General features: G+C 39.2%; 1 protein-coding gene across 2 annotated transcripts in view; it reads left to right on the plus strand.

Moving 5' to 3' along the window:
- LOC111961636 (atrial natriuretic peptide receptor 2) overlaps positions 1-18,434 on the plus strand; it is a 60,431-nt gene that overhangs the window by 13,760 nt on the left and 28,237 nt on the right. For both annotated transcript variants that reach the window (XM_023984055.2, XM_023984057.2), the window contains exons 3-7: positions 3,366-3,479; positions 4,278-4,413; positions 4,572-4,666; positions 6,661-6,796; positions 13,687-13,771. In XM_023984055.2, the coding sequence (XP_023839823.1) occupies positions 3,366-3,479; positions 4,278-4,413; positions 4,572-4,666; positions 6,661-6,796; positions 13,687-13,771 (566 nt within the window). The remainder of the gene's footprint in view (positions 1-3,365; positions 3,480-4,277; positions 4,414-4,571; positions 4,667-6,660; positions 6,797-13,686; positions 13,772-18,434) is intronic.

The raw sequence follows: 18,434 nt of genomic DNA on the forward strand, positions 1-18,434 counted from the left end.
GGTACAGAAACCTATTTGTTAATTACAGAGATCATTAACGTTTCCTGTAGTTCTTGACCAGTTTGGCACCGACACTGCAAGCAGGGATACTTTGGCCGTTTTAGATTCCGTCTCTCACAGTTGAAGTGTACCTATGATAAAAATGACAGACCTCTACATGCTTTGTAAGTAGGAAAACCTGCAAAATCGGCAGTGTATCAAATACTTGTTCTCCCCACTGTATATAAAAAAAATGAAAAGCTGAATATTCCTTTGAGTTTGATGAAGTTATTAATTAGGCTTTGGATGGTGTATCAATACACACAGTCACTATAAAGATACAGGCGTTCTTCCTAACTAAGTTGCGGGAAGGGAAACGAAACGGTTTTATTATCAGAAAAATTACGATGGAACAACATTGTAGTTACTCCACTTAAAGGATAGAGTGAAAAGAAGGAAGCCTGTACAGAATAAAAAATATACCAATGCATGCATCCTGTTTGCTACAAGGCACTTAAGTAATACTGCAAAAAATGTGTCAAAGAAATTATCTTTTTGTCCTGAATACAAAGTGTAATGACAGGCAAATCCAAAAGATTACTGAGTACCACTTCATATTTTCAAGCATAGTGGTGGATGCATCATGTTATGGGTATGTTTGTCATCAGCAAGGACTAGGGAGTTTTAAAAGAGAAACGGAATACAGCTCAGCACAGGCAAAATCCTAGACGAAAACCTGGTTCAGTCTGCTTCCCAACAGCCACTGGAAGTCATTCACCTTTCAGCAGGACATAACCTAAAACGCAAGGCCAAATATACATTGGAGTTGCTTACCAAGATGACATTGAATGTTCTTGAGTGGCCTAGTTAAAGTTTTGACTTAAATCGGCTTGAAAATCTATGGCAAGACTTGAAAATGGCTTTCTAGCAATGATCAACAACCAACTTGACAGAGCTTGAATAATTGTAAAAATAATAATAGGGAAATATTGTACAATACGGGTGTGTAAAGCTCTTAGAGACTTACCCAGAAAGACTCACAGCTGTAATTGCTGCCAAAGGTGTTTCTAAAAATGTATTGACTCAAGGGTTGAACTTATCTTATCAAGATATTAGTATTTTATTTTTCATAAATGTTTTATAAATGTTAGAATTTTTCTTCCACTGAGTATTTTGTGTAGATCGTTGACAAAAATGAGAACTAAATCCATTTTAATCCCACTTTATAACACAACAACATGTGGCAAAAATCAAGGGGTGTGAATACTTCCTGAAGGGCACGTAGATGGAGATAGTGACGACACTAGATGGAAAAACACACACACACACACACACACACACACTACATCACACACACGACACACACACACACACACACACACACACACAACACACACACACACACACACACACACACACAACACACACAACACACACACACACCAACACACGCGGGCAAACATTTGCTGCTACATTAATATTTCATTCAAAGCTGCTCAACCATGTCACTACTCACTTTAGCACATTTCATTGTCTATACTGTATATTAATATTATGTATATATTTCCAAACATGGCTATTTTTCTTCTTACTACTTTTCTATGACTTATTATGTACTTTTTCTTATAAATGTGTACTGCACTGTTGAGAGCTTGCAAGTAAACATTTCACTGTACTGTTTACACCCTGTATCCTGTGCACGGGACCAATACACTTTGATTGGATTTTAGATAGCTGAAGAACTTTGTAGAGACTTACTAATACATAGTTAATATTGATTCATTTTATTGATGGCAATTTAAATGCACAGAAATACCGTGACAAGATCCTGAGGCCTATTTCTTGTAAGGTATCTTTGACCAACAGATGCATATCTGTATTCCAAGTCATGTGAAATCCATAGATTAGGCCCTAATTAATTTTTTTCAATTGACTGATTTCCTCATATGAACTGTAACTCAGTAAAATGGCAATATGCTGCACATAGAACGTTGATTGCTTTTGGAAGTTGGTTGTGGGTTGTTGATCATTACTGTGTCGAGCCATTCAGCAGGATGAAGCTTATTTCAGTATATCAAGGCACAGTACAAGTCAAAACTCAAGTGATGACCTTATATTGAGTCTTTGGCAGAAAGTGTGCTTTTCCATCCAGACATAATCAAACAATATGCAACAAGTCACAACTGCAGTGTAATAGCACATTTGTAACAAGTGGTGCAACTAGAAATTAGGGATAACATAAGCAATATACAGAGTTACAACAGCTGCTCTTCTATGTTTTTGCCTTCTCTTCAAGACATGTCAATAAGGTTAAGTGCATTTGGATACAGCAGATTATGTATTCTTCACTATAAATAATGTTGTTGCTGTTTACTCATAATGGACTTTTAATTAGACCGTTTAGATTATAAAAGAGGAGACATCTGTTCGTCATTAATCCTACTTCTGGTGTTTACAATACACTTCAAATGTAATGTTTATCATTGACATTTCCACCCAGTAGGAAATCACTCTGCATACCGTTATAAATCTGTCAAACAGTAGTTGGTACATGTTTATGATGCTCTGGGTGTAATTCCAGGCACGTCAGTTGGGTATGGCAGCTCAACACAAACAATTTAAAATAGGATACTAAAATCATTCCAATCCCGATTAAAAGGAAAATGCAGTTTAGAGGTATTAGGTTCTGATTTTAGGACCATGATGCATGGAAGCGGGGAGGGAGGCGGTTTGTATGGCTGGCTGGCTTTATGAAGAGTGCAGCTGCAGGGACCTGTGCAGAGGTAAAGATGGCTGTACTAGATTGCTTTGGCTAGGTAACTGCTGTTTGACTTGACATGAAACTAGAGTTTAATCCAGGTGCTGAGCTAGTGCGTAGCATCAAATTATTGTGTGACGTGTTTGTAGAATGTATAGCTTTGGGACACAACATCAAGAGTCTGTATATTAGTTGGGACTCCCTGAGTTGTGAATTGTTTTGGTGGGTTGCGACTACACCAAATAAACCTTTCCTGTCAACCCAGGTATATGTATAATTTCTAGGAACTCTACCCACCAGACGTGAAGTGAAATGTGTCCCTCGCTATCAAATAAACATATGAATCCAACTTTTGTCAAAACCGTACCATATTCCTGCTGTGTAGACAGTGGTAGATTTTGTGGTAGGAAGTCTCACGTGAATTGCCTGATCTGCTGTTTGGACAAAAGTTGGATTCATGTTTATTTGATAGTGAACGATGCACAACTCAGGGAGTCCAAGCAATACACAGACTACCGATGTTGTGTCCCAAAGCGAAGTCCCCTATTGACTGAGGTTGAAATTACGTCCCTGTGTAATTCCCCAGGAATGCTCCACTTTCTCATTGTTGTCTCTCTCTTCCTCCCAGTCTGTGTTGGTAATAACATACAGGGAGCCTGATAATCCAGAGTACAAACAGTTTCAAGATGAGCTCCACATTAGAGCTCAGAAGGACTTTGATGTGAACATTGAACCCTCTCTGGTAAGTTGTTTGAAATCATGCCACATCTCAGCATCAGAGCCACAAAGTTTATTTGTTGAAAGGCTTTAACACCTTTGATAGGATTCTCCACACTAGAAAAAAGCACTGTGTTTTTGAAATATCTTTCAAAGAACCCGAGAGATCATAAAGCAGATCATTTATGCATAGTTATTAATGGACTTCTTTGATTCATGAAAAACTTCACTCTTCTTTGTGAAGATGTATAGCCTTTTGGCAGACTAAGTGTATGCAAACAGATATTTAACTAGAGACAGCCATAGACCCATGCCTATAGGGGTCAAGGTAGAATTCCAGGCAAATAGTAAACGAAGTCAATCAATCAATCAAATGTTATTCGTCACATGCTTCGTAAACAACAGGTGAAATGCTTACATACAGGCAATGCAGAGAGAACATTTTTGAAATAATAGAAAAATAACAACACAAGGAATAGATACACAATGAGTAACAATAACTTGACTATATACACGGGGTACCAGTACCGAGTTGATGTGCACGGGCACAAGGTAATTGAGATAGATATGTACATATAGGTAGTGGTAAAGTGACTAGGCAACAGGATAGATAATAAGCAGTAGCAGCAGCATATGTGATGAGTCAAATGCAACAAGGGTCAATGCAGATAATCCAGGTAGCTATTTGGTTAACTATTTAGCAGTCTTATGGCTTGGGGGTAGAAGCTGTTCAGGTTCCTGTTGGTTCCAGACTTGTTTCAGACATGAAGATCATGAAGACTACTCTCTTGTTGGCTTATGTACAGACCTCCATTCCTTTCAGATGGATTTCATCGCTGGCTGCTTCTATGATGGCTTTGTGATGTATGCTAAGGCCTTGGAGGACACGCTAGCTGAGGGGGGCTCCCAGAACGATGGAATCAGCATCACACAGAAGATGCAAAACCTGCGATTCTGGGGTGAATATTATGAGTTGATCATGGTGATGTTTTTAGTTGACTTTGCATTCATCTATTTGGTGTCAATTGGGAAGGAAAAAGGTATTGCATTTGTTAAACCCATTGTTGCATTATGAGTGATATGAAATGTCTAAATGTGAAGGTTTTCTGTGTTTAAGGGGTTACAGGACTTGTGACCACAGACAAAAACAATGCCAGGAACACTGATTTTAACCTCTGGGCAATGACAAACCAGGAATCTGGAGAGTATGGGGTAAGTGATACTTCTGCAGGTAGATCAATTTAAGCAAGACATCTAAAGCTTTTCTATTTTAGAAGCCACTCACAGAAAGACAACTTGCTATTTTGTTTTCATGCTTTGTTTTTCTGGCAAGTTAACTGTACAGTTGTGTTAAAGTCATGATACTTATTACTATTTAAAAAAGGGCCAATAGTTTATAAACATTACACAATACATTTGTTGCTAATTTACCATAGTGGTAGACAGTGCACCATTATTTTATACTGTTTGAATTGGGGTCTGAAGTGCACACAATGCACAGTAGTGGTGACTGCAGCTCATGGCTCTGATTGGCTCAGATAGACTGATCACTTTGGCATCATCATGAGATTTGAACTGCATGTAATGATGTCATGCAAATATGCTTTAACGAATGGCCATATGTTCACTATGACAAAGGTACTTTTAGGTTAGTTTTGAGTGTGATTTACAAGATAATCATTAAGAGTTCTCCAAGTAAACCTTTGGCATTATCAATATGTCTTTTCCTATGTGAACTTTCAATAACAGTGTTCATTTTCAAATTCCTGCTTTTACAATATCCCACAGAGGTGATGAGGGATGCAGATGATTTATACAGTCTTATTTATAGTTATTGTTTATGGCTCTAGCCAACATTTCCATAGACATTTACAGTATATTTCTAAACTACAAAAATATATGTTGTCAAAATATATATTTTTTTACTTTATGGTTTTTATATTTGAAATTTCAGTAGTAAATACTAGTAATGAGTGAGAGCAGTGCTTTTGGGGGACCGGTCTAATCTGTTACAGATGTTACAGTTGCTGTAATTACTGTAACAACAATTTCCCTCGAAATTCCTCTCCGCATAATGAATTATGTGGAGCTGAAATCCCAATGCTTTGCTTGGGAATTGCCAATATGCCATCAATGTAATTAAAAGCAAATGTTCAACATCATGCAAAGGCTAAGGGCTATTACTGTTTGGGAGATACAGTATTCTGGAGTACAGTACTCTTTTAATGATAAGATGTGTAAAAAACAAAAATTTCCCTCAAATTCAAATGAAGATATTTGTTTATCTTGTCTTGTGCTCTACAAACACTTCCATGACTCTCTGAACTGTTCCAGAGTTGCTCTCTGGAGTACAAAAATGTTCCAGATCGATCAGAGTCCACTAACCTAACCAAAACTTCCCGATGTGAATAAATAGCTGATTAGAAAGACACGGTTCTGTAGAAACCAGCAACTAGTGAATCCATTGATAAATGGTTGAGTTGAGTGGTCCTCCTGCTCCACAACAAACTGTTACAACCTGCATTGTTTTTACATCCCTCTGAGTGGGGCTGCCCTTTCCCTTCACAGACTGGCTATTAATGAGACCCAACATGCCTGTCTGGCCCTCCACTAAGGAGGCAGGCTAAATTGACATTCTCCAGCGGCTGGTTAGAGACATGGGAGTCATGTTTCACAATGCCCTTCTGTGAAAATGGAAGCTATTGACTGGGCTGACAAATCCCATAGCATCAAACAATAAACCTCCCATTGCTAGAGCTGAAAGGCCACCGTTTCTCAGACAACCTTTTCCAAACAGCTAATTTGTCTGAAAAGTGACAGTTCTGTTAAGTCAACAATATCGTGTCTTGCTATACGTATTAGTATATGTTAATGTTGAATATTTTAGTCACATAGTTATTTATTATGGACGTGCCCCAAAAAAGCATGCCAAAGATTTGCTTTCTTCACTGATGGGCTTGTTTTAAAGGCACTGAACAAGAGTAACAGCTATTTTAATATGCAGCTTTAATGCTACTGTGAATTTAAACAGGCACTCATTAGAGTAATACTGTGCTTTGTGCTCTTATTTGAAGTGGGAGAAAAACAGCTAATTTTAATTAGGTAACATGCTCCATTTTCATCCCTCTGAATGTATCATTTGGCCATGGGAATTTCTGCCATCGCATTTGTAAAAATTGCATAAGCGTTTTCTTGATGTTTTGCAGCTTGTGGCCCATTACAATGGAACTAACAAAGAGATCATCTGGTCCTCAACGGAGAGGATTCATTGGCCCAAAGGAAGCCCACCTCTGGATAACCCACCGTGCGTCTTTTCTTTTGATGACCCCACCTGTGCTGATGGTATGTAAAGTAGGCTGGCTCCTGTACAAGTGATTCATAGTTAAGTCAGGTGCTTATATAGTAGTACAGCAGTTTGACTAATTCTGCTACATGTTATCTGCGTTGATTCTATTTCATGTGCAACATGGTTTTTCATGGAAGGAACATATGGATGAAAAAATGTGACTACTGTAGAAGGAGCAACACTTGTTATGAAGTAATATACATGCATTAGCTAATAAATAATATTTAGGTAGGCCACTGTAATGTGTTGATATGGTATCTATAGATATTGAATGAGGGGGAGAGTGATGAGAAGTAACAATCTCTCCAAATAGAGTCCATCCACAAATAATTATCTGACTTGTGAGTCTGGCTGTCTCAGTGGTATATGAGGAAGACAGGAGGGAGACACTCATGCACAATGATATACTACAGTATGCCTGCTGAACAAGGTTAAGAGGCAAACAGGATTCTGCCTTGTCTAGGAATGACCTTCTGACTCAGTTAGCATGAGTTGGACGGAAGGAGAACTGTAATGGAGCCACGCAGTTATAGGAGGATGGTTGAAAAAGGCACATTTGAAAAACTGCGGTGATGCAGCAAGTGGTGTGTTACATACAGTGGGGAGAACAAGTATTTGATACACTGACGATTTTGCAGGTTTTCCTACTTACAAAGCATGTAGAGGTCTGTAATTTTTATCATAGGTACACTTCAACTGTGAGAGAAGGAATCTAAAACAAAAATCCAGAAAATCACATTGTATGATTTTTAAGTAATTAATTGGCATTTTATTGCATGACATAAGTATTTGATACATCAGAAAAGGGAGAACTTAATATTTGGCATAACGAACCTTAGTTTGGCAATTAACAGAGTCATTACGTTTCCTGTAGTTCTTGACCAGGTTTGCACACACTGCAGCAGGATTTTGGCCCATCCTCCATACAGACCTTCTCCAGATCTTCAGGTTTCGGGGCTGTCGCTGGGCAATACGGACTTTCGGCTCCCTCCAAAGATTTTCTATGGGTTCAGGTCTGGAGACTGCTAGGCACACTCCAGGACCTTGAGATGCTTCTTACGAGCCACTCCTTAGTTGCCTGGCTGTGTGTTTCGGGTCGTTGTCATGCTGGAAGACCAGCCACGACCTCTTCAATGCTCTTACTGAGGGAAGGAGGTTGTTGGTCAAGATTCTCGCGATACATGGCCCTATCCATCCTCTCCTCACATACGGTGCAGTTCGTCCTGTCCCTTTGCAGAAAAGCATCCCCAAAGAATGATGTTTCCACTCCATGCTTCACGGTTGGGAATGGTGTTCTTGGGGTTGTACTCATCCTTCTTCTTCCTCCAAACACGGCGAGTGGAGTTTAGACCAAAAAGCTCTATTTTTTGTTCATCAGACACATGACCTTCTCCCATTCCTCCTCTGGATCATCCAGATGGTCTTTGGCAAACTTCAGACGGGCCTGGACATGCGCTGGCTTGAGCAGGGGGACCTTGCGTGCGCTGCAGGATTTTAATCCATGACGGCGTAGTGTGTTACTAATGGTTTTCTTTGAGACTGTGGTCCAGCTCTCTTCAGGTCATTGACCAGGTCTGCCGTGTAGTTCTGGGCTGATCCCTCACATTCCTCATGATCATTGATGCCCCACGAGGTGAGATCTTGCATGGAGCCCCAGACCGAGGGTGATTGACCGTCATCTTGAACTTCTTCCATTTTCTAATAATTGTGCCAACAGTTGTTGCCTTCTCACCAAGCTGCTTGCCTATTGTCCTGTAGCCCATCCCAGCCTTGTACAGGTCTACAATTTATCCCTGATGTCTTACACAGTCTCTGGTCTTGGCCATTGTGGAGAGGTTGGAGTCTGTTTGATTGAGTGGTGTGGACAGGTGTCTTTTATACAGGTAACGAGTTCAAACAGGTGCAGTTAATAACGGTAATGAGTGGAGAACAGGAGGGCTTCTTAAAGAAAAACTAACAGGTCTGTGAGAGCCGGAATTCTTACTGGTTGGTAGTGATCAAATACTTATGTCATGCAATAAAATGCAAATTAATTACTTAAAAATCATACAATGTGATTTTCTGGATTTTTGTTTTAGATTCCGTCTCTCACAGTTGAAGTGTACCTATGATAAAAATGACAGACCTCTACATGCTTTTGTAAGTAGGAAAACCTGCAAAATCGTCAGTGTATCAAATACTTGTTCTCCCCACTGTATATCTTCAAGACACCATTTTTAGGCCAGTTTGCTTAATTTAGGCCAGTGTGAGTTTAATTTAGGCCAGTGTGAGTTTAATTTATATATGTTGAGTTTAATTTAGGCCAGTGTGAGTTTAATTTAGGCCAGTGTGAGCTTAATTTAGGCCAGTGTGAGCTTAATTTAGGCCAGTGTGAGTTTAATTTAGGACAGTGTGAGTTTATTTTAGGTTAATGTGAGTTTAATTTAGGCCAGTGTGAGCTTAATTTAGGCCAGTGTGAGCTTGATTTAGCCCAGTGTGAGTTTCATTTAGGACAGTGTGAGTTTAATTTAGGACAGTGTGAGCTTAATTTAGGCCAGTGTGAGTTTAATTTTGGCCAGTGTGAGTTTAATTTAGGCCAGTGTGGGCTTAATTTAGGCCAGTGTGAGTTTAATTTAGACCAGTGTGAGTTTAATTTAGGCCAGTGTGAGCTTAATTTAGGTTAGTGTGAGCTTAATTTAGGCTAGTGTGGAAGTACAATATGTTATTTTTAGGAAATGTTACTGGTGGATATTATGTCTGTATGTGCTGGCTAATATAGAATACCCTAAAACTACAATGAAACGGTGAGTCTCAAATAGCCGCCTGTTCCTTTTAATAGCCAGGCAACGGCACACATTTCAGCAGATAAAAGCCTGTTTCTGTCATGATCGTTATAAGGAGTGGACCAAGATGCAGCGTGGTATGTTTCCATCCTTTTATTTGGAAGAGAAACTTAAAGAAGAGAAACTTAAAGAACAAAACCACGAACAAACGCAACGTGAAGCTCAGAGTCGTGCTCACAGGCAACTATACCTAGACAAGATCCCACAAAGCACAATGGGGAAACGGCTACCTAAATATGATCCCCAATCAGAGACAACGATAAACAGCTGCCTCTGATTGGGAACCATACCAGGCCAACATAGAAATATAATTCCCCTAGATAACCCACCCTTAATCACACCCCGACCTAACCAACATAGAGAATAAACAGCTCTCTATGGTCAGGGCGTGACAGTTTCAAATAAACGCCTGGTCTAAATGAATTATTTACAAGGTTACCATAATATTACTAAAAGTATCCCTGAGAGCTCGATTTTGGGACCTGTCCTCTACTATTTATATAAATAATATTGGTCTATTTTCAAAAACCTGCAACATTCATCTGTATGCAGATGTCACTGTTATGTATGCCATTGCCCCTATGGCTGACCAGGCTATGTTGGAGCTGCAATCTGATTTTGTTGCCTTGCAGAAAGTCCTTGTTAATAAAAAATTGGTACTTAATGCAGGAAAACTAAATGTATGCTGTTTTCTAATTATATTTCAGATGGCTTACACATTCATGCATTGGTTGGTTCTTTCATCGAGCAGGTTCCCTCCTATAAATATCTGGGGTTTTGGATTGATAATAATTTGATGTTTTAAAAACATACAGATGAGCTTTAAAGTTGGCTTCTTTTATAGAAATATATCATCCTTCTCCCTGAACAGCAGAAGGCAGATTGTACAGTCAACTTTCCTGCCAGTTCTTGACTACGGTGACACCATTTATCGGAATGCAGCCACTACTCTTAAACCTCTGGATGTCGTCAACCATAGTGCCCTTCGCTTTATCACAGGTGATAGTTTTAATACGCATCACTGCATCCTGTGTCAAACGGTTGGCTGGTCCTTATTAAAGTCCCGTAGATCACTTCATTACTAAATTTTTGTTTACAAAGCTCTACTATACACGCTTCCGAATGACCTAACTTCGTTGTTAAAGTATAAAAACACAAGACACCAAACCCGTTCACAGGTTTGGTTAACTCTTGAGATTCCTCGGGTCTCCACGGAACTAGGTAAATCCGCTTTTAGTTACACATTTTGGAATCACTTACGACATTCATTACATTTGGATTCCCTGGTGCCACTAGGGAATTTTGAAAACCCTGATGATAAATTAGTTTTGATTGACATTAATAATTTGTTTATGATGCCTGTGATGTTCTAATGTAATGTTGTTTTCAGGGAACCATTGAAAATTAGACCCTGGTCTCAATTGAGCTCCCCTGATTAAATAAAAGTTTTTAAAAAATATCATGAATTGTTTGCGAGGTTTAATGTTTGACTTATTACATTAAATAATTCAGTAATGATTGGAAAAATGATGGCAATCATCCGTTTTTATCGCAAGTAAGAAACTGCTAGCCATTGGCTGCTAACCAATGTTCCTTCAAAAAAAATCAGCACTGAGCATATTTCAGGTCTGCTGAGCACAAACTTGAACATTGTGAAAATGCAGTGCGCGTTTACTGAGTGAGCGTTTACTGTGAACACTGAGGCGGTACCCAAGTAGCCTACTGTGGCTATTTGATCCTAATGTAGGCCTACCAGAGTGGCCTACCATCAAAAACAATGGAGAAAATGCATCCTATAACAATTGTATCATTCACCCTACAGTAGCAGTCAATGTGTGGTGTTCAATGTAGGCCTACATTCCATGAGACTTTTGAAAAAAAAACATGCAGGACTTGACATTAACCTGTTTATCCACTTGTACTTCAGACAAGGAGGTGACTGGAAATGTTGTTGTGTTGTTTGATGCAAGAAATCCCTTTACAAAATAAAATGCATTATTATTCCCATACTATTATTACAGCGAATCAGACAAATTATGCAACCCACTGCCTATTGGCTACTTAGCTTATTCAAGCCGGTCTCAAAATACAACACTGCCCCTTTAAGAAGAAAAAAAGCTCATTACCTGACTCGCTTTTCAAATATGTCTAGAAATGTAAACATTTTGTGCCCTTGCAGGAAGCAAACACTCCCTTATTGCTGACTACAAATGATCTATAACTGGGCTAATAACTAACTAACTAGTAAAGGATATGAACAAATGTGCACACATGGCTACATGCAGCTCTCGCTTTTATCTCAAAACAAGCGCATCTACTTATGACCGCTCATGCTGTAAACACAATCTAGATCAAAGTACAACCTAGAACCAAATCTCTTGAATAGTTAGTTTTGTTTCGGTATGTTGCATTGAAAGTGGATAATATTGCGTTGATTCGATCACAATTGCCACAGTAAAGGGAAACGTTGATAGTGTTAGCAAGATCACCTTCTGAGTCAAAATGCAAGCCGAGATCTACCGCTCAGTAATTTTTTTAACATGACTTAAACGTAAGCAATGAGGTTTGTACAGTAAGCTATAGGCCCAATAGATGATCTACGCATATTGGCTTTGCTTGAATTGCCCTGCCAATGCATTATTAAAACATTTGAGGTAGGCTATATGAACACACCGGTAATAGATCCATTGTTGTATTACTTGTGAGGCGCAGCTGAGTGAGCATACATTTAAGTAATTCATGTTGTTACTCCTATGAACAGAGAAAGTGAAATATTCCTTGATATTAAAAAAGACCCAAGCCGCTAATTATAACAACAAATCAAGCCTGTAGATACACTTTCCTACTCATTCATTACTGCTGCAGTGCTTGTTGTAGCGCTGAGTGGAAATATGAAGAACACACATTTTATGCCTTATAAAAGTGTTGAATACAAAGTATTGACAGTGCTGAGTAAGAACTTAAACATGAACTCACTCGCTCTTTGACAATCTATCTCTAGTATCTCTCTAGTTTTGAAATCTCACAGTATCAACTTTGCTATAGCTTTCTTTTTTTCCTGCTACGTTACTGCAGACACGGTAGCCCGATTGACCAGCGTTAGGCCTATAGTGCACTTGATTTGCTCTCCGGGCCTGGAGGGAAGGCAGAGTTTGTACCTTCTACCATATGAAATGGTTCAAAATGGCAACAGCAAGGCAGCTGAATCAAGTGTATCTACTGCCATCAGCCCGAGACAAATAAAAAAAATAGGAAGACAAGGCTTTATTATTGGTTTTTTTACAGAAATGTTTGGCAATCGACTTGGAATGCCTTGGACATCGACCAGTCGATCGCGATCGACCGGTTGGTGACCACTGCTCTAGAAAGTTGAGTGAAGTTCGACCTTGTGCTTCTCTCTGTGGGCTAAGCGGCAGGCCCTGGGGGAGCTGCGAGGTAGTCTCGGCAGGCCCTGGGGGAGCTGCGAGGTAGTCTCGGCAGGCCCTGGGGGAGCTGCGAGGTAGTCTCGGCAGGCCCCGGGGAGCTGCGAGGTAGTCTCTGCAGGCCCTGGGGGAGCTGCACAGTAGTCTCGGCAGACCCTGGGGGAGCTGCGAGGTAGTCTCGGCAGGCCCTGGGGGAGCTGCGAGGTAGTCTCAGGGCTATTGCGCGCCTGCTGCTAACAGCTGAGAACTATTAGCTAACTGGCAAGCACAAAACAGTCAACAACTTCGGGAGTACAAACCCCCAGAAATCAGCCAATCGCCCTATAGTGGCAAAAGTAAGAACTATCAAAAACGCACAGTTAAAGAGGAGAATAATTATTCTGACATACTAAGTTAAAAGAAATGTGACACATTAGTGCAGGAAATGAAGAAGTTGATTAAAATGCTGGAAGTGAATGCTGGAATCAAACAATTAACTATGCAAATGAGCAAAAGCTGTGTGAATTAAGGAAATAGATGCCTGGCTCAAATAGAAGCCTGTTTCTAATAAGTATCATTTGGTTTTGAAAACAAATATTATAAATCTTGAAATGTTAATAAAAGGAGAAATGTGTACATTGCTGTGCTTCCCTGTATTTTCAGCTCATCTTCCAGTGCTGGGGATTGTAGCTGTCGGGTCTGGCTTAGCCCTCATCATTTTTGGAATCTCCAGCTTCCTCATTTACAGGTGAGTTGTTTTGTTCATTCAGGCTTGTGCTCTGAAGACCAAGCAGTGAAATTAACATCTTTCATCTTGGAGGGAGGTAGAGGGAGGGGGAGAGAGAGGGAGAGGGAGAGGGAGGGAGGGAGGGATAGAGGGAGGGATAGAGGGAGGAAGGGAGAGAGGGAGAGAGAGAATTGATGTGTTTCAAAGAGGATTTATTAGGAGCACAATTATAGGTGCCAGCATGAAATGTACATGATTGTTGCCAGGAGCAACCACTCAGCAAGTGATGGTGGAAAAGTTAAGCAGAAAAGTATGTCAGTTCCCAAGGTAAACTCAGTTACACTACCTGGCCTAAATATTTGAACAACTTCATAGTTACGCTCACATAATAGTAATTAACACGTTCCTTTGTTATTATTCTTTACACTGAATGTAGACAGAGACCTTTGCTTGATCTCCAGTCGCATTCTATGAACTTTGCTATGAACCTGTTTGTGAAATGAAATAGAGTTCCGGTGAGCTTTCGGAAATAAGTTCTAGTTTTTCATAATTGGCTTTTTAAATGCGGAGGCTAGAAACACCCACATGTGCTTGTGCATCTGCTGGGGAAATGATTGGTACTCTCAACCCTGTTTATGTACGGGCTGCATTCGATCTTCAACAAGGTCTAGAGGGCTGCTCTGAAAATTGGTTATACTTCCTCGCCGTCAAAATGTACAAAAAGCCATCGTTTCTGGAATTTCCGAAGCTGCCTGAATGTCTAACTTTAATTTCTGTGATTATTAGCGAGCTGGACACAGTCAAGGAAATGTATGAATGTAGGTCAATTTTCATTTCTACACTGTTTCGATTTGGTTTTAGTCATTTTAAAGTATGTTGAGTTAGTTTTCCCAATATTATTTTTTACTTAGACCACCCGTGGTCCGGACATTTGACACCCCTTACTTATCTAGAGCGACATGTAAATGTTTGCACATGCTCTTCATGCAGATGGAGTTTTGGCAGTAAATGAATGCATCTACTGTCACCCCTAATATTGATGTTAATGTTGTCCGTCACAGGTGGAACACTGATATTTCATATTAGTTATGTTTAATATCAAAACACTAATTGGCCTCCCTCTATTTGCCAGGATTTTAATGACCAAATCTATATAATTACTTCTCACAGTTAGATACTAGTTAGATACTAGGTATTCCTCAGGAAATAGGCAGAATTGCATTTTTGGAGTGAAACTTATGTTTTGGTCATTGGCTTTATATGAAACTCCATGATTTGACTATATAGGGTTCTCTTATAGGGGTTGTGAACGAACACATTTTCTCACAGACGTCACAATTTAAGGTGTAATTTCCTTCCATGTGTATTTTACAACATTCAAAGAAGGGTCATCTTGGCTTTCTAATGAAGACTGACTGGGTTTAAATGTGTGTGAAGTGCAGGGTTGGGTAGGTTACTTTCTAAATGTAATCTGTTACAGTTACTAGTTACCTGTCCAAAATTGTAATCAGTAACGTAACTTTTGGATTGCCCAATCTCAGTAACGTAATCTGATTACATTCAGTTACCTTTAGATTACTTTCTCCTTAAGAGGCATTAGAAGAAGACAGAAATGTATGTTACCAATTGAACGAAATCTTTTGCAGGATAAATCAATGTTGAAGTTTACATAGCTGGCCATATATAGATACATTTACTTTATGGGTTGGTTATGTAGGCTTCTTCTAACCCATCGCTTTCTACTACATATAATAATACAATGAAATTATATCTTTACATTAAAAACCAAAGGCTATCAGAATTCCAGTCATTACAATAAATGATATACCCCTTGATCTTTAAGAATAGGACTTGGAAATATGGAAGTATAGATTAGCCAAATTATTTTACCTGAGAATAGCCCCAAAACTAAGGATTTATAAGACAGCCCTACTCTGTTGTTTATGATTTTGTTGTCATGGAGGACTGATTGGGCTCATTGATTCGAGTTGAAAAATAAATGCTGCGCTCATGGAATGGCATGCTTTGAGAACTACTGAGAGGGCTATTTTCATTTGGAAAATGAATGCCATATGCTGCATTTGCTATAGGCCCATTGTTTACCTTTTCGTTGGTGACACTTTGATATCTTGACAATATGCAGCAGTTTAAAGGGCAAATCGACAGATGACACAATAACAAAACGGTCGCCCCGCCTCTGTTTTGGTAAAAAGCTAAGGGATTTAGCCACTCTCAGATTAATAGACAGAGCTATGGATGCAAGGACTGACCATCCATGATATCAAAATTATTGTTTTAACCATGGTATGAGGCTATACAGTGTTTGTTTACATTTACAATGTTTACAGACATTGGACAAAAACAAGCTTTTATTTTGGGTTCTCGTGGAGTGTGACAGTTGAACTAAACTCATGAGCCATTTATAAGTTATATTCTTCAAGAATCAATGGATATACACCACCGGTCAAAAGTTTAAGAACACCTACTCATTCAAGGATTTTCTTTATTTTTACTATTGTCTACAGTGTAGAATAATAGTGAAGACATCAACACTATGAAATAACACAGACATCAGACATCAAAACTATGAAATAGCACATATGGAGTCATGTAGTAACCAAAAAAGTGCAAAGCTGTCATCAAGGCAAAGGGTGGCTACTTTGAAGAATCTCAAATATAACATATATTTTGATTTGTATAACACTTTTTTGGTTACTACATGATTCCATATGTGCTATTTCCTAGTTTTGATGTCTTCACTATTATTCTACAATGTTGAAAGTAGTAAAAATAAAGAAAACCCCTGGGAATGAGTAGGTATGTCCAAACTTTTTACTGCTACCGTATATATAATTTATAAGTCCAAAAATGGATGTAGCAACTACAGATTGCCCCTTTAAGTCTATCAAAAGTGTGTGAGTTTGAGCATGTGTCCATTAGGACTATGGATTTTGTTTTTATCAGCATGAATTAGATTGAGCAATAAAACACATACTTTTATTCCTTAGGCTGGGATCTGCACTATGCAGCTGTTCCAAGAGCACATTTTTCACTGGCTGTCCACTGGTTTCAAAAATAATGATTGATAGGCAGCTTAAACTTCTTGAATTCAACCTTTATTGGGTTCAAATACACATTTAAATTTGTGAACAGCCATCCACAACAACCACAATCCGTAAGCCGCAAATAGCTAAATGAGTGAGCAGCAGTGTGATTCACATCAATGCGCTATGTAGATATCAATAATAAGTGATATCCATATCGCTGTAGACTACACCACTGCTGTCATCCTTACTTCCAAGCGCTTATTAAAATTGGATCATCTTTGGATGCCGACAGCAGTTGCACCATTGGAAGACATAGCTTGGACTGTAGCCTACCAAAGCCTATTCCTGCTCTTTTCCCGCGATCCATCAAACACATTTGGTGTGTCATTATAGTGGTCTCTGACTTGTGGTCAGACTCGCTCTGGTGGAACAAACTTAAACTTGCGCCTTTTTTCAATGCTGATTTGAATGTCATTGCGAAAACAGAGAAGTGTCAAATATTTTTTTACGCAAACATCTTTTCTGAATTTAAAAGTCATCCTTGAAGTAATCATCTAGTTTTTCAAAGTATCTGTAATCTGATTACAATATTTTAGCTGGTAATGTAACGATGACAGTTAGTGTTTTTTTGTAATCCCTTACATGTAACGGATTATAACTCCCCATCCCTGGTGAAGTGTTAGGGGATGTTGAGCAGAACCTACTATAGGGCTCTGTAGTTTAATGGAGAGTTTGTCCAGCAAAGGTATTCACATATGGGATTTATGAAACAATAGAGCTAGTGTGGAGCACTTTGGTGCTGCGGCTGCCAGACTGCAAATGAAGGCCTTTAAATAGAAAAATACTTTTTGGGGGAGAGAGAATTGGTTTAATAGTGTTTCCTGCCCTAAAAGATTGCACCACTCCCTAGCGATAATGTGACATTTCCATTCTTCCACACGGGCACAGTCCAGAGAGCTTATACAGTTGAAGTCGGAAATTTACATACACTTAGGTTGGAGTCATTAAAACTCGTTTTTCAACCACTCCACAAATTTATTTTTAACAAACTATAGTTTTGGCAATTGGTTAGGACATCTACTTTATGCATGACACAAGTAATTTTTCCAACAATTGTTTTCAGACAGATTATTTCACTTATTTCACTTGTATCACAATTCCAGTGGGGTGGCAGGTAGCCTAGTGGTTAAAGTGTTGGACTAGTAACCGAAAGGTTGCAAGATTGAGTCCACGAGCTGACAAGGTAAAAATCTGTTGTTCTGCACCTGAACAAGGCAGTTAACCCACTATTCCTAAGCTGTCATTGAAAATAAGAATTTGTTCTAAACTGACTTGCCTAGTAGAATAAAAAATACCTATCAGGAAGGAGATGTGTTCTGTCTCCTAGAGATGAATGTACTTGGTGTGAAAAGTGCAAATCAAACCCAGAACAACAGCAAAGGACCTTGTGAAGATGCTGGAGGAAACAGGTACAAAAGTATCTATATCCACAGTAAAACGAGTCCTATCTCGACATAACCTGAATGGCCGCTCAGCAAAGAAGAAGCCACTGCTCCAAAACCCCCATAAAAAAGCCAGCAACTGCGCATGGGGATCAAGATCGTGCTTTTTGGAGAAATGTCCTCTGAACTGTTCGG

The sequence above is a fragment of the Salvelinus sp. IW2-2015 genome, linkage group LG4q.1:29 (genome assembly GCF_002910315.2).
Source record: "Salvelinus sp. IW2-2015 linkage group LG4q.1:29, ASM291031v2, whole genome shotgun sequence".
NCBI classification, from domain to species: Eukaryota; Metazoa; Chordata; class Actinopteri; order Salmoniformes; family Salmonidae; genus Salvelinus; species Salvelinus sp. IW2-2015.